Source organism: Oncorhynchus tshawytscha, linkage group LG20 (assembly GCF_018296145.1).
Source record: "Oncorhynchus tshawytscha isolate Ot180627B linkage group LG20, Otsh_v2.0, whole genome shotgun sequence".
In the NCBI taxonomy this organism is placed as follows: Eukaryota; Metazoa; Chordata; class Actinopteri; order Salmoniformes; family Salmonidae; genus Oncorhynchus; species Oncorhynchus tshawytscha.
This window is the reverse complement of record NC_056448.1, coordinates 33205910-33222589: the sequence shown is the minus strand read 5'-3', so window position 1 is coordinate 33222589 and position 16680 is coordinate 33205910. Positions and strand designations below refer to the sequence as shown.

At 43.1% G+C, this 16680-nt stretch overlaps 1 protein-coding gene across 1 annotated transcript in view; it reads right to left on the bottom strand.

Moving 5' to 3' along the window:
- agpat2 (1-acylglycerol-3-phosphate O-acyltransferase 2 (lysophosphatidic acid acyltransferase, beta)) overlaps window positions 1-15535 on the bottom strand; it is a 30756-nt gene extending 15221 nt beyond the window's left edge. The window contains exons 1-2 of the mRNA XM_024381898.2: window positions 15054-15535; window positions 5611-5744 (exon numbers count right to left, since the gene is read on the bottom strand). Of these exons, the coding sequence (XP_024237666.1) occupies window positions 5611-5744; window positions 15054-15229 (310 nt within the window). The 5' untranslated portion in view covers window positions 15230-15535. The remainder of the gene's footprint in view (window positions 1-5610; window positions 5745-15053) is intronic.
- Between the last annotated feature and the right edge of the window lie 1145 nt (window positions 15536-16680).

Here is a 16680-nt window from a genome sequence, read left to right as displayed (position 1 = left end):
ACTTCCAAAATGAGTGTGCTACATGACATTTATCATGAAGTCACCCAGGTGTCCCACACAAGTAGCCCAAATGTACCCAGGTGGCCAAACTGGTGAAGGTATACATTTTGAAACAAATAACTATATACAAAATACCAAAATGGTATTCTAACACACCCCCCCACCCCCAAAAAATGGAGGGCAAAAAATGGAAATAAATAATTTAGATCTATATACACACACACACACACACACACACATTTACAAAATAACATGGGTAACTATTTACACACTTTCAATATTTGGAAGACCCTCAGTCCTCTATCAAATCTATTTATATAGCCCCAGCCTAAAACCCCAAACAGCAAGCAATGCAGGTGTAGAAGCACGGTGGCTAGGAAAAACTCCCTAGAAAGGCAAAAACCTAGGAAGAAACCTAGAGAGGAACCAGGCTATGAGGGGTGGCCAGTCCTCTTCTGGCTGTGCCGGATGGACATCACAGGGGTTGTAGAGGGTGCAACAGGACAGCACCTCAAGAGTAAAAATAAACAGGTCAGGGTTCCATAGCCGCAGGCAGAACAGTTGAAACTGGAACAGCAGCAAGGCCAGGTGGACTGGGGACAGCAAGGAGTCATCATGGCAGGTAGTCCTGAGGCATGGTCCAAGGGCTCAAGTCCTCCGAGAGAAAGAAGGAGAGAAAGAGAGAGAAGACTTAAATTCACACAAGACACCAGATAAGACAGGAAAAGTACTCCAGATATAACATACTGACCCTAGCCCCCACCCACTTTGCCAAAACTGTAGACAATATTCTGCTGCTGATGCCAGATGCCATAGCAGTCTCTTTCTGATGTAAAGCAGAGGGTCGCTGAGCATGTGATGGGATACTTCATCTTCCAAACAACACAGCAACGCCTCCATGCTGTGCCCTTTTGGCCCTTAGGCACATCCATGTCTGCACAAATATATTTGGGCAGATGAACACTTGTGGCAGGAGCAGAAGGGACAGGGCTTGGTGCAGTAGCCAGCAAACTCCTTGATGCTCCCTCTAATGTAGACTGATTGGAGGAAGCATGCTGGCTGTGTTGAGATGTATGGGTTTGCATTCTACACAATACCATTTTATTAAAAAAAAAAAAAAAAAAATATATATATATATATATATACACATACACACACACACACACACACACACACACACAGCTCAAAAAAATAAAGAGAACACTTAAACAACACAATGTAACTCCAAGTCAATCACACTTCTGTGAAATCAAACTGTCCACTTAGGAAGCAACACTGATTGACAATACATTTCACATGCTGTTGTGCAAATGGAATAGACAACAGGTGGAAATTATAGGCAATTAGCAAGACACCCCCAATAAAGGAGTGGTTCTGCAGGTGGTGACCACAGACCACTTCAGTTCCTATGCTTCCTGGCTGATGTTTTGGTCACTTTTGAATGCTGGCGGTGCTTTCACTCTAGTGGTAGCATGAGACGGAGTCTACAACCCACACAAGTGGCTCAGGTAGTGCAGCTCATCCAGGATGGGACATCAATGCGAGCTGTGGCAAGAAGGTTTGCTGTGTCTGTCAGCGTAGTGTCCAGAGCATGGAGGCGCTACCAGGAGACAGCCCAGTACATCAGGAGACGTGGAGGAGGCCGTAGGAGGGCAACAACCCAGCAGCAGGACCGCTACCTCCGCCTTTGTGCAAGGAGGAGCACTGCCAGAGCCCTGCAAAATGACCTCCAGCAGGCCACAAATGTGCATGTGTCTGCTCAAACGGTCAGAAACAGACTCCATGAGGGTGGTATGAGGGCCCGACGTCCACAGGTGGGGGTTGTGCTTACAGCCCAACACCGAGCAGGATGTTTGGCATTTGCCAGAGAACACCAAGATTGGCAAATTCGCCACTGGCGCCTTGTGCTCTTCACAGATGAAAGCAGGTTCACACTGAGCACGTGACAGACGTGACAGAGTCTGGAGACACCGTGGAGAACGTTCTGCTGCCTGCAACATCCTCCAGCATGACCGGTTTGGCGGTGGGTCAGTCATGGTGTGGGGTGGCATTTCTTTGGGGGGGGGCGCACAGCCCTCCATGTGCTCGCCAGAGGTAGCCTGACTGCCATTAGTTACCGAGATGAGATCCTCAGACCCCTTGTGAGACCATATGCTGGTGTGGTTGGCCCTGGGTTCCTCCTAATGCAAGACAATGCTAGAACTCATGTGGCTGGAGTGTGTCAGCAGTTCCTGCAAGAGGAAGGCATTGATGCTATGGAATGGCCCGCCCGTTCCCCAGACCTGAATCCAATTGAGCACATCTGGGAAATCATGTCTCGCTCCATCCACCAACGCCACATTGCACCACAGACTGTCCAGGAGTTGGCAGATGCTTTAGTCCAGGTCTGGGAGGAGATCCCTCAGGAGACCATCCGCCACCTCATCAGGAGCATGCCCAGGCGTTGTAGGGACGTCAGAGGCACGCGGAGGCCACACACACTACTGAGCCTCATTTTGACTTGTTATAAGGACATTACATCAAAGTTGTATCAGCCTGTAGTGTGGTTTTTCCACTTTAATTTTGAGTGTGACTCCAAATCCAGACCTCCATGGGTTGATAAATTTGATTTCCATTGATAATTTTTTGGTGATTTTGTTGTCAGCATATTCAACTATGTAAAGAAAAAAGTATTTAATAAGAATATTTTATTCATTCAGATCTAGGATGTGTCATTTTAGTGTTCCCTTTATTTTTTTGAGCAGTGTATATATACACACACACACACACACACACACACACACACACACTATGGTCGTTCTCATACAAAAAGACTCTCACTCACAATGACTAGCTAACGTAATGAAATGGGTAAAGTACACATCTTTATATATTGCAAATAAAATGTAAAAACAATCACAAATAATATTTTATATTAATTTCAAACAACGGCATTAGCATGAGATCAACTTACCAGTCCAAAACAATGTCCTCTCCGTTCAAAACATATGCCTCAGTTTCAGTCTTCAAAATGGAGTCTTCAAAAAGCAGATCTGTTTCACTTTCACGATGAATTTCCTCTAAAATGGTTTCTACATTCATATATATCTAGTCTTAGAATCAGCTTTCCTTGACTTATTCGCCATGATGTTGGATAAATAAACAGCTGAAGATGCAAGTCACCGAAATACTGCTGTGCGTAATAAGCTTTGCTCCTTCACGGTTGAATTGGCAATGGTGAAAGAACGGTCCTTACGCCAGCATTCAATGGAAAGGTTTGTCTTACAACAAAGGATCATGGGATATTGCCGTTTACCTCTGCTCATTGGCTATCTACCCAGCTAGATTTCAAGACGATCAGTGGTCATTGGGTTAAAAGACAGTCAATCAACGAGACAGTGGTCATATAATTGGTGCACAATGGGCTCGTCACTTGTTGTCTTCCAATCGGTTTTTCCGGGTCAATACGTCCCGCAAAATGACCCATCAGGTTTGGTTGTGTTACTTACAAACAAACAGTTGATTGCAAGGAAACCCAACATGACTGGATAAAGTCAGGGAAAGTCTGTCTATTTTACGTTGGATGTTACGTCAAATTGAATGACACGAAATTCAACGAGATAAGCGTTCACAAAATGTTTTGTGTTAGGCTATAAAAAAATGGATTTAACCGAACAAAAGACCATTCATTGTGTAACAATGAGCCTTGGGATTGCAACCAGAGCAAGATCTTCAAAAGGTAAACGATTTATTTCAATGCAATCTGTGATTTTGTTACGCAAGCGCTGGCTGAATAAGTAGTCTGATATGGGGGTCTCTGCTCAGATAAATCGCAGCGTATTCTTTCGCAATAAATACTTTTTTAAATCTGACAACGCAGTTGGATTAGCAAGATTCTAGGCTTTCGAACCATGTGAGACACTTGTATTTAGATGAATGTTTAATATGACTATTTATGTAGCGATCACCGTATGTTGACGAATTTAATCCCGCTAATGGGTTCGGTGCGCAGAGAGGTTAACAGAAGTTCCAGTAACCAAACAAACATTGTAATTAGAAATGATGGGAATTAACGGTAACTGTACTACTGGTGAGCCATCCCCGTGGCCTACACTATGGATTAGTCCACTGAGACAGGTGTCAATCAAAAAGTAATCATTTTAACTGCCCGACTAAAAAAGTTATCGGTCCAACAGCCTATCCACCAAACAGTCGACTAAATAGGGTGAGCACTAGAGAGTTGTCTGTAGTCAATGTAATCAGTAGTGTATTGATCATTTGAGCGAGTCTGATCTAGATCGCTGGCATGTGTCTGGATGGTTGTTTGTTTTGGTGTCCTGTCAACCCAGTTGGCCCAACAAAGTGCTCTTTGAGGCCAGAAGCAGAGAGAAACGCTAGAGGCAAAAGGCCGGGGTTGTTCATGGGGAGGGAAGCTAGGGACAGAAGGCCGGGGTTGTTCATGGGGAGGGAAGCTAGGGACAGAAGGTCGGGGTTGTTCATGAGTATTGGGATCAGCAGGTGGAGCAGTAGTTCAGTAGATTATCTGTTATAGGAGGTTGGTATGGTAACTCCGACCCTAGATCAGCCATCCGCCTCCTGCGGTGTGTTATCAGGTCTAATGAAGCACCTCTCTCCTTCTCCCTCACTGTCACAGTCCTTCTCTCCCTCCCGCTGTCAGACACAATCACCTTCTTCCTCCCACATGCTCGCTTGCTCGCTCCCTCCCTTGCTCCCCCTCCCTTACATTCCTGCTGTCAGTCTCCTAGCTTGCAGTCAGTCTCCTGGCTTGCAGCCAGCTCATATCACTCAGTCACCACCAAGACACATACACACGGACTCCTCCAGCTAGTTGTTAAAGTGAACCCCCCACACACACACACTTAAATCAATGTGACACACTAGGGACACAACCTAGGCCCTATGAGAATCCAGTAGGAGACATACTAAGAATTCCTCTCCTGACCAACTCTCTGAATAGACATATCATTCAAAGACCTTCAGAATGCAAAAAAAATCTCCCATGAGGGCATACCAAAGATGATCAATTTCGATGTAAAAATGCATAACACATTCTGGATTCAATAACTAAATACAGCCAGTCAGCCTCATGGCACTAATTAAGGCTAGTGCTGCACAATCCTCTGGTGCCAAGCATAATGCAGTTTATATTGATCCATGCCTTTCTCTAATGTCAAACATCTGTAACCACATTATTTACAAAATACACCATTTTAACATAGTGCTGTCTAGCCCTAGAGTTAGGATACACAGTCAGTGTTGGGTTTAGACTTAGACAGCCATGTCAGTGATCGGAGCTTGTGTGATGCTATTCCAACTGACAGTTGTCAGTCTTCGCCCACTGAAACCATGCGTATCAATCCCCACTATCCTCCTCTCTCAAAATAGAGTGCTCTGTGACTGGCAGCACTCAAACCAGAAGATTCCCTTAGGAAGTGAGCTATGGAGGGCAAGGTGGAGTTAGTGAGAAACCCAGTGTTTGCATTCAATACAAGAGGGAAGAGACTCAGAGACCAGGGAAACGCCTCGATCCTATTCAAAAGTGTGTGTGTGCGCGCATAAGTGTGCATCTGTGAGTGTCGGTCCTTTCATCCATCTGTGTGTGCCTCCTACCCAGTACGTCCAGGGAGCTCTGGTGGTTGGAGATGATGACGTAGGGTCCCTCTGTCTGCAGGTGTTCCAAGCCGCTCACTTCAAACCTCAGACCCAGGAAGTACTTCACGTGACGAACCAGAGCGCGGATCACCCTGGAAACCAAGGAAGGAACAACAATAATCAATTCAATCTTTATTTGAAAACCATTTCAGTGTCAAACGGTGTGACTAGAAAAAAAACAAAGACATTAACGGCAGAGTTTCAGAGCATCAGTTCTGCTCAGTCCGTGATCACCAGGTGAGCAGACTGACTACCTCCTAATCATAATCAGTAGGCTAGTTACACTACATATACACATTGTGTATGTGAACACCCCTTGAAATGAGTGGATTTGGCTATTTCAGCCCACACCCGTTGCTGACAGGTGTATAAAATCTAGCACAGCCGAGCAGTCCCCATAGACAAACATTGGCAGTAGAATGGCCCATTCTGGAGAGTTCAGTGACTTTCAACATGGCACCGTCATAGGATGCCACCTTTCCAACAAGTCAGTTCGTAAAATGTCTGCATTGCTAGAGCTGCCCCGGTCAACTGTAAATGGAAACATCCAGGAGGCAACAACGGCTCAGCCGCAAAGTGGTAGGCCACAGAACAGGGCCGCCGAGTGCACTCACTACAGACTGCCTCTGGAAGCAACGTCAGCACAAGAACTGTTCGTCGGGAGTTTCATAATATGGGTTTCCATGGCCGAACAGCCGCACACAAGCCTAAGATCACCATGCGCAAAGCCAAGCGTCGGCTGCAGTTGGGTAAAGCTCGCCAACATTGGACTCTGGAGCAGTGGAAATGTGTTCTCTGGAGTAATGAATCACGCTTCACCATCTGCCAGTCTGATGGACAAATCTGGGTTTGGCAGATGACAGGAGAACGCCATCTGCCCAAATGCATAGTGCCAACTGTAGTTTGGTGGAGGAAGAATAATGGTCTGGGGCTGTTTTTCATGGTTCGGGCCCCCCTTAGTTCCAGTGAAGGGAAATCTTAACACAACACCATACAATGGCATTCTAGATGATTCTGTGGTTACAACTTTGTTTCAGCATGACAATGTCACTGTGCACAAAGTGAGGTCATTACAGAAATGGTTTGTTGAGATCACTGTGGAAGAACTTGACTGGCCTGCACAGAGCCTCAACTTTAACCCCATCGAAAACCTTTGGGATGAAGTGGAACGCCGACTGCGAGCCAGGCCTAATCGCCCAGCATCAGTGCCCGACCTCACTAACTCTTGTGGCTGAATGGATGCAAGTCCCAGCAGCAATGTTCCATCTAGTGGAAAGCATTCCCAGAAGAGTGGAGACTGTTATTGCAGCAGGGGGGGGACCAACTCCATATTAATGCCAATGACTTCAGAATGAGATGTTTGACGAGTAAGTGTCCACATACTTTTGACATGTAGTGTATATTAAAAGTATAGTTCTTCACATTATGCTATTTGAAAAAAACTTTCCAACAATCTCCCCATGGATAATCACCAATCCTCAGTGTGAAAGAGCAGTGGAAGTTATAGGTCTACTGCTGCATTGGCCTATGGACAATGAGTTCCATGCGCTCATTTCTTTAGCCGCCAATGGATCACAGTGTATCAGTGTCCATATGGCAGAAGCTAGTGATCTCGCATTAGTTGACTTATCGATTTAATTCAGATTTTTATGATTAACCACGTGAAAATGATTGAGAAATGAAAACGTTATTGAAATGAAACTGTTAGACTTAAATGTACATATGAAAATCATAATTGGCACACAGAACGGTAGAAAACTTGAAACTCACTCACTGCCTATGAAGTCTATGAAATCATTGCCTCCATGGTCAGATTCTGAACAACCCCGACCTTTGAAGCAAGGCAAGACATGCCTCATAATATGAAATAAAAATATGTTTTTCTCCCAGTCATTTTGGCCAGCAACAGTTTTATTTCCAATCGCCTTCTCATTTCATTACATTTTTCAGGCAAAAGCCGGCGATTGCCAGCTAATGGAAACCCTGACCATCACATACAATAGCATGGTTAGACTCACCATCACATACAACAGCATGGTTAGACTCGTCTGCTGATCTTGTTCTTACAACCATAATAAGTGGAAAGAAATCATTCTCTTAGAGTTGGCATCAGTTATAAAATAGCCTATCCTACGTAACATATGAATAACGATAACCTGTACTACACCATAGGCAATGGTATTTAATCATAAACACAATGTTATGTCTAATTCTACCCTAATACTATTTAGTTTTACACAAAGTAGACCGGCCTGAGATGTCGGTCTCTCATTACTGACTATGTATCTTAGTTTAAGGTAGGCTGAGGCTCTCTGTCAGGAAAGCAATAACAATCATGCTGAAGAGAGGAGGGCAAAGCAGCCATAACATAAACCCCCAGATCTGTCCGGGACACAAGGCTAGCAGCGCATGCTCTCTAACAGATGGCCTTCATTACTGGAAGACTACAGCCTCTGTCCCTAAAGGATGAAGAAGTGTGTGGTTCTGTTTACTCCAGTCTAGCATTCAGCATACTGTCCATTTTATTCTCCCTGTGTGGGTTTAGAATACGACCAACACTGCTCAAGTCACAAGAATGAGTGTGTAGAGTAGAGTGCAATGAGACTGGATCTGCATGTCAAAATATGATCTTCAAACCAGAATAACAACACTATCTCCTCACTATCACGACGATAAAACCGTCCAATCTTGAGCAAAAGCATGCGTGATTGTGCAACGCCTCTATCGACAGGCAAGCTGCTATTCTTAGACTACAGCACAGTCGTAAAGAGGAAGACAATTGCCTTAAATTCAGTTGCAACCGCAATGTCAACAACTGACATATCACAACGGTTATCCTGTAATGATCACGTTTAGGTTGTCAGTTTCCTCCTGAATGTCATTGCATGACTGCTCTCTAAAAGACACATTTTAACCCTTGTTTTGAACTATTTCAAAACGAGCAAAGCCAACAGTATCTTCAACAAAAGTCTTTACTGTTTAAGTGATTCACAAAGTGTTTTAATTAAATATTATTAATTGAGCAAGGTCAGGGTGACCTCAATTATATCCCAAAGTATTGTTCCAGTTTCAACAGATAAACGTGCCAAAGTTCCAGTCTAAGCAGTCCGAGACAGTTGACATAAGCCAGAGAAAAAAAAAAAAAAAGAGTTGACAGCACACTGCAATACACTACATAGCACATCATGGTTCACTAGCACTGTCAGGTCTGTAGTACCGTTGACATCTATAAGCCATTCCCCTTGAGCAGTGTCTAAATCTCATTTGTTTCCATCCCAAAACTCTGTGTGACGATTCAGGCTGGAATCTTGCAGCAACATTCCTATAGGGATGTAGACAGTGCCTTCACTGTCCTGGTTGAGAATAAAATGACTCTACAAAAACAGTCTCCCATTCTAGAATAATTGCTAGAAATGCCTTTTGCCATGTGATAATGCTCAACACACCGGCACTAGTTTGGCAGGAAAGCATGGCTAACCTATAAGGCTTTCAAAGACACTAAGCATTGAGTGGGTGTTTGACCTGGGGCTGTAAATGAGGGTCATTCACACAGAGTGAGCCAGGTTCAAGAGTCCCAGTTCCCACTAGAGGTCGACTGATTAATCGGAATGGCCGATTAATTGGGGCCGATTTAAAGTTTCGGTATTTTGGACACTACCCTAATACTATTTGTATGTACTATTTGAACATTTGTATTTATTTATTTAATCTTTATTTAACGAGGCAAGTCAGTTAAGAACACATTCTTATTTTCAATGACGGCCTAGGAACAATGGGTTAACTGCCTCGTTCAGGGGCAGAACGACAGATTTTTACCTTGTCAGCTCGGGGGATTCAATCTTGCAACATTACAGTTAACTAGTCCAACGCTCTAACCACCTGAATACATTGCACTCCACGAGGAGCCTGCCTGTTAAGCGAATACAGTAAGCCAAGGTAAGTTGCTAGCTAGCATTAAACTTATAAAAACAATCAATCATAATCACTAGTTAACTACACATGGTTGATATTACTAGTTTATCTAGCGTGTCCTGCGTTGCATATACTTGATGCAGTGCGTATCATTGCTCCAATGTGTACCTAACCATAAACATCAATGCCTTTCTTAAAGTCAATACACAGAAGTATATATTTTTAAACCTGCATATTTAGCTAAAAGAAATCAGGTTAGCAGGCAATATTAACATTAATATTAACCAGGTGAAATTGTCACTTCTCTTGCGTTCATTGCACGCAGAGTCAGTATATGCAACAGTTTGGGCCGCCTAATTTGCCAGAATTTTACATAATTATGACATGACATTGAAGGTTGTGCAATGTCACAGGAATATTTAGACTAATGGATGCCACCCCTTAGATAAAATACGGAACGGTTCCGTATTTCCCTGAAAGAATAAACGTCTTGTTTTCGAGATGATAGTTTCCGTATTCGACCATATTAATGACCTAAGGCTCATACTTCTGTGTGTTATTATGTTGTAACTAAGTCTATGATTTGATAGAGCAGTCTGACTGAGCGATGGTAGGCAGCAGCAGGCTCGTAAGCATTCATTCAAACAGCACTTTCGTGCGTTTTGCCAGCAGCTCGTTGCTGTGCTTCAAGCACTGCACTGTTTATGACTTCAAGCCATCAACTCCTGAGATTAGGCTCGTGTAACCGATGTGAAATGGCTAGATAGTTAGCGGGGTGTGCGCTGATAGCGTTTCAAAAGTCACTCGCTCTGAGACTTTTGTGAAGCGATGGGTAACGCTGCTTCGAGGGTGGCTGTTGTTGTTGTGTTCCTGGTTCGAGCCCAGGTAGGAGCGAGGAGAGGGACGGAAGCTATACTGTTACACTGGCAATACTAAAGTGCCTATAAGAACATCCAATAGTCAAAGGTTAATGAAATACAAAAATGGTAGAGAGAGAAATAATCCTATAATTCCTATAATAACTACAACCTAAAACTTACCTGGGAATATTGAAGACTCATGTTAAAAGGAACCACCAGCTTTCATGTTCTCATGTTCTGAGTAAGGAACTTAAACGTTAGCTTTCTTACATAGCACATTTAGTATTTTTCCATTTGCCTCTGATGAGAAACCAACTGCCACGAAGGATTTATCATCGAATAGAATTGTGAAAAACACCTTGAGGATTGATTCTAAACAACGTTTGCCATGTTTCTGTCGATATTATGGAGCTAATTTGGAAAAAAGTTTGGCGTTGTAGTGACTGCATTTTCGTTTTTTTTCCTTAGCCAAACGTGATGAACAAAACGGAGCTCTCTCTCTTACACAAATAATCTTTTTGGGGAAAAAATGAACATTTGCTATCTAACTGAGAGTCTCGTCATTGAAAACGTCCAAAATTCTTCAAAAGGTAAATGATTTTATTTGAATGCTTTTCTTGTTTTTGTGAAAATGTTGCCTGCTGAATGCTAGGCTTAATGCTATGCTATCAATACTCTTACACAAATGCTTGTGTAGCTTTGGCTGAAAAGCATATTTTGAAAATCTGAGATGACAGTGTTGTTAACAAAAGGCTAAGCTTGTGTTTCAATATATTTATTTCATTTCATTTGCGATTTTCATGAATAGGAAACGTTGCGTTATGGTAATGAGCTTGAGGCTATGATTACGCTCCCGGATACGGGTTTGGAGTCGCAAGAAGTTATACCAAATTGAACATGTTTCAATATTTATTTGAGGCTAAATTGATTTTAGTTGTCACGCCCTGGTCAAAGTATTTTGTGTTTATCTTTATGTATTTGGTCAGGCCAGGGTGTGGCATGGGGTTTTGTAATTGTGGTGTGTTTGTCTTGGGGTTTTGGTGGTGGTATTGGGATTGTAGCTTAGTGGGTTGTCTAGCAAGGTCTATGGCTGTCTGGAGTGGTTCTCAATCAGAGGCAGGTGCTTATCGTTGTCTCTGATTGGGAACCATATTTAGGCAGCCATATTCTTTGAGTTTGTCGTGGGTGATTGTCCTTAGTGTCCTATGTGTACTCTCTGTTAGTTTGCACCAGATAGGCTGTTTCGGTTTCGTTTATTGTTTTTTGTAAGTTCGTGTTTCTTTGTTGTATTAAACATGGATCATAATCGACACGCTGCAGTTTGGTCCGACTCTCCTTCATCACCACTAGAAAACCGTTACATTAGTGATGTATTATATTCAGTTAAAAGTTTTCATTCAGTATTGTTGTAATTGTCATTATTACAAATAAATTTAAATGAATTTTAAAAAATTGTCCGATTAATCGGTATTAGCTTTTTTTGGTCCTCCAATAATCGTATCGGCGTAGAAAAATCATAATCGGTCGACCTCTAGTTCCCACTAGCAATTTGAGGGTAGATGACCGTGACAGGCTGTGCTATCCTCCCGTGTTGAATCAGTCAACTCTTTCTAATACGGCCTGCCCCCTCTCGGTCTGTGTCACTGTGTGTCTGGATCTCAATCTTCCACTTCTCCCCACACGCTCCCTCACACACTCAATCTCTCTGTCTCTCACACACATGCAAAACACACACACACACTTGTTGGCGATTGTGAAAATGGTCCAGCTGCAGAAAACTTTTGGGTTAAGAGAATACTGCCAGGTGCAACATATGACACCACAGCCAATACTTCTGGTCTGCACACCTGGCTGTGAAACAGTTCTGTTATTCCAAGAGCACTGAACCTGAGCCAAGTCAGTCTGCCAGTTGTGTTATCACTAACATAAAGGACAACAGGCAGCACAAGGCTGGGGAAGACATACATTGATTTCTAGGGTACCTTTCGGAAGAGAGAAGTTACAACCAGCCAGTAACACGACTCTGAAAGGGAGAGACTATCTGACCCCCACTCCTCTCTTATTGAGTCCAACCGGCCAAGTCGTCTCACTAGCCACAGTAAAATATGTCCCAATCCCCCTGGCCTGCAGACCAGTTGACTGACAAGAGGTTACGTTTGCATTCTTGGGCACAGGGACTGTCTAAATGACTATGGCCCCTTAACACTCACATCTGCTGCTCATGGCTCACATCAATACCATCATTCTAGACCCACTCCAATTCACATACTGCCCAAACGGATCCACGGGTGACGCAATCTCAATTGCACGCCACACTGCCCTTTCCCACTTAGATAAAAATAACACCTATGTGAGATTGCTGTTCATTGACTACGGCTCAGCATTCAACACCATAGTGCCCTCCAAGCTCATCACTAAGCTAAGGACCCTGGGACTAAACACCTCCCTCTACAACAGGATCCTGGTCTTCCTGACAGGACACCCCCAGGTGGTGAGGGTAGGCAACAACACATCCGCCATGCTGACCCTCAACACAGGGGCCCCTCTGGGGTGCGTGCTTAATCCCCTCTTGTACTCCCTGTTCACCTACGACGGTGGTAGGCCTGATCACTGACAACAATGTGTCTATAGGGAGAAGGCCAGAGACCTGGCAGTTGTCCTGGCACCACAACCTCTCCCTCAATGTCAGCAAGACAAAGGATACGATCATGGACTACGGGAAATGGAGGGCCGAGTACGCCCTCATTCATGTCGACGGGGCTGTAGTGGAGTGGTTCGAAAGCTTCAAGTTCCTCATTGTCCACATCACTAAGGATCTATCATGGTCCAAACACACTAACACACTCATGAAGAGGGCATGACAACGCCTCTTCACCCTTAAGAGGTTGAAAAGATTTTGCATGGTCCCTCAGATAGTCAAAAAGTTCTACAGCTGCTTCAATGACAGCATGTTGACTGGCTGCCTCTCCGCTTGGTATCACAACTGCATGGCATCTGACCGCAAGGCTCCACAGAGGGTAGTGCGCACGAGCCAGTACATCCCTAGGCCAAGCTCCCTGCCATCCTGGACCTCTATACCAGGCAGTGTCAGAGAAAAGCCCTAAAAATTGACAAAGACTCCAGCCACCCTAGTCATACACTGTTGTCTCTGCTACTGCACGGCAAGTGGTACCGATGCTCCAAGTCTGGAACCAACAGGATCCTAAACAGCTTCTACCCCCAAGCTATTAGACTGCTAAATAGTTAAGTAGTTAACCAAATAGCTACCCGAACATTCTGCATAGACCCGTGTTCCACTTACACTGCTGCTACTGGTTACTGTCACTTTATTCCTAGTCATGTACATACAGTATCTACCTCAAATACCTCTTACCCCTGCACATTGATATAATACCTGGTACCCCTTCTAACGTTACTCATTGAGTACTTTTACATGCCCAGTAATAATTTGATATTAATAATCCCTTGGAGTCTACGTGCACGACCCACAAAAATCTTGTCTGCATAATAATAATCCATCCGTTTAAGATACGGCCAAAATATATCACGGTATTTAAAAAACTTTTTTTTTTTTTTTACAGTAAAGTGGTGTTTAACTGTATTTTAGAATCGAAATTCTCTTGAGTAGTGCGTGACCCTTTGGTGGCAACACATACATTCCAAGTGATTCCAATGGGTATTTCTCCATTCTGATTGCTATTCAATTCAACTTCATACATTTTTATTTGCATTTCCACAGCCACATAGGGCTGGACGATATTGAACAAAATGTTGCAATTGCGATTTGAATTGCGATTTTACACCTTACAAATATGTAAAACTCAACCATTTCAAAGATTGTACTGAGTTATTTCATATAAGGATAGAAGTCAATTGAAGACATTTGAGGAACTGATTTGACGAACTGAAATAAATGTGTAAAAACGTCTAAATGTCTGTTTTTGCTTTGTCATTATGGGGTATTGTTTGTTGATTGATGAGGGGAAAAAAGGATTATCGATTTTTTGAAAAAGGCCATAACGTAACAACATTTTGGAAAAGTCAAGGGGTCTGAATACATTCCGAATGCACCGTTGTCCAATGACATTAAACCAACTGATAAAATAAAACATCTTGCTTTGGTCCTGTTTAGACTTGAGACACAAAATCGATGACAACAATGCATGGATTAAAGTGGCATTTTTTGCAGTTGTTGGTTTACATCTGTGCAACAAAAAAAACATGCCTGTTGGATACATGTTTCGACCTGGTTTCCAGCCACGAAAATGTCGGGCCCTGAGGCCATGTCTGAATGCCATATGTAACGACAACGTTAGCAAACTACCTAGCATTAGCCGCATGATACGGTACAGAAAGTCAAAAACATCTGGCAATGCATTTGGGGCTAGCTCGCTAGCCTTCTTCCCAACCGCTGGATAGACATCTCGCAGTCCGTTACAAAACTGCAACAACGAATAGGTGAAAATATCTGCGCATACCTTTTCTGGAAGTAGAAACAAATAGTGATGTTATGGTTGCATTATTTCAGTCTTTGGCGAGCTATCTAGCTACTGTAGCCATCTTCCATTCCCATGAGCAAACGTTAGCTAGCAATGCACGGCTCGCGTTGTTGTACAACCTGGAACTTACCTCATGTTTTCGATGTCCCTGCCGCCGCTTTTCAGAATACTAAGCGGAATCGCAATAGCAGCCAAAATCATCATATAGGCCACGTAGAAACACTTTTTAAAATAAAAAACAAAAGTGCTGCTGGTCCATAGCAGGAGTGGGACCAGCAGCAGTAGAAACACCAAGAGCGCATCCATACTGATTCCTCCACTGATTTTGCCAGCAAGAGTCTCTGATGGTGCTAGCTAATGTTGTGGAAGCATTAGCAGCACTGTGTGGCACCGACTGACATTACAACTGCCAAGAGGAAACACACAACTTGTGCAACTTCGGTGGTGCACGACTCGTTCTCTAGATTAATATAACTCGTGGACAACACTGTTCAGTAAACGATGGTGAAAGGCAGCCTCATGTAGAGGTTCCTAAGGTAAATTGCCATGGAATTCGATGTTTTTTTCTGTTTCCGGTTGCACCTTATATGGTTCCTCGGTCACCGCTCTCAGTTCACATTCAGTGATGACAGCCCAGCCCAAAGCAAATACTGTAGTAACGGTTTCCAGAAGTAGGGAATGTAGAAGAGCAAGCTTTGTACTGTGACTAATCTTTTCGGGTAAATAAGTTGTAAAATATTTTTTAAAATAACATTACGGTTTCAACAGATGTAGCTTGCAGGCTGCAGTTATACATCCAGCTAATGACTTAGGCTGCTGATCTCATTGAAAAATGCATTATATTGCTGTTGATGCCTGGGGCCAAACTCAAGTCAAAACTCGTGTTATTTGTCATCCTCTTAAAATCTTCATAAAATATTTGTTGGGCTGTGCAGCATCTTATTCTCTCTCTCTCGCTCTCTGCATGTGTGTGTAGGCAAAGGGTGGCTACTTTGAATAATCCCAATATAAAATATATTTTGATTTGTCTAGCACTTTTTTGGTTACTACATGATTCCATATGTGTTATTTCATAGCATTGATGTCTTTACTATTATTCTACAATGTAGAAAATAGTAAAACATTAAGAAAAACCCTTGAATGAGTAGGTGTTTCCAAGCTTATGACTGGTACTGTATATACAATATCTTTGTTGTTCTGTCCTTTTAAACATGTCTGAAGTAGGATAAATAATGTATTTAACATATGACACAGAAAACACAGACTTTGATTGGCATCTGAACCAGGATGACTCATGTTTGACTCACACACACCTTTGGACTGAGGATGCTCTGAAATACATGTTGGTGGACTCCCTGTCAGGATGGCTCAATACACTCAACGAGACGGTTCTGATGGTTAGAGGTCTTCAGAAGAAAAAGCAGGAAGATGAGCGGAAAAGCCCAACATGAGTGTATGCAACAAAACCCTTTTCACCTATGGTCCAAGCGTAACCAGATTTAAGCATTTCTGACAGTGAAGAGACATTTACATGTTTATCCCTCTTATAGATCAAGATGTTAAGTCATCAATATGCCAGATTAAGACTACAGATAAAACAGGATTAGTTGTGATAATCCAGGAGCGTAATCTAGCCCTGCCCGGTGCCTCAGGCTTTAGACCGTGTATCTGCTGTTTGTTAACTAGAGATGCTTTGGACCATGGCCAGATAATTAATCACTGAGTGACTGCAGTGATTCTTACTATACCACTACTAC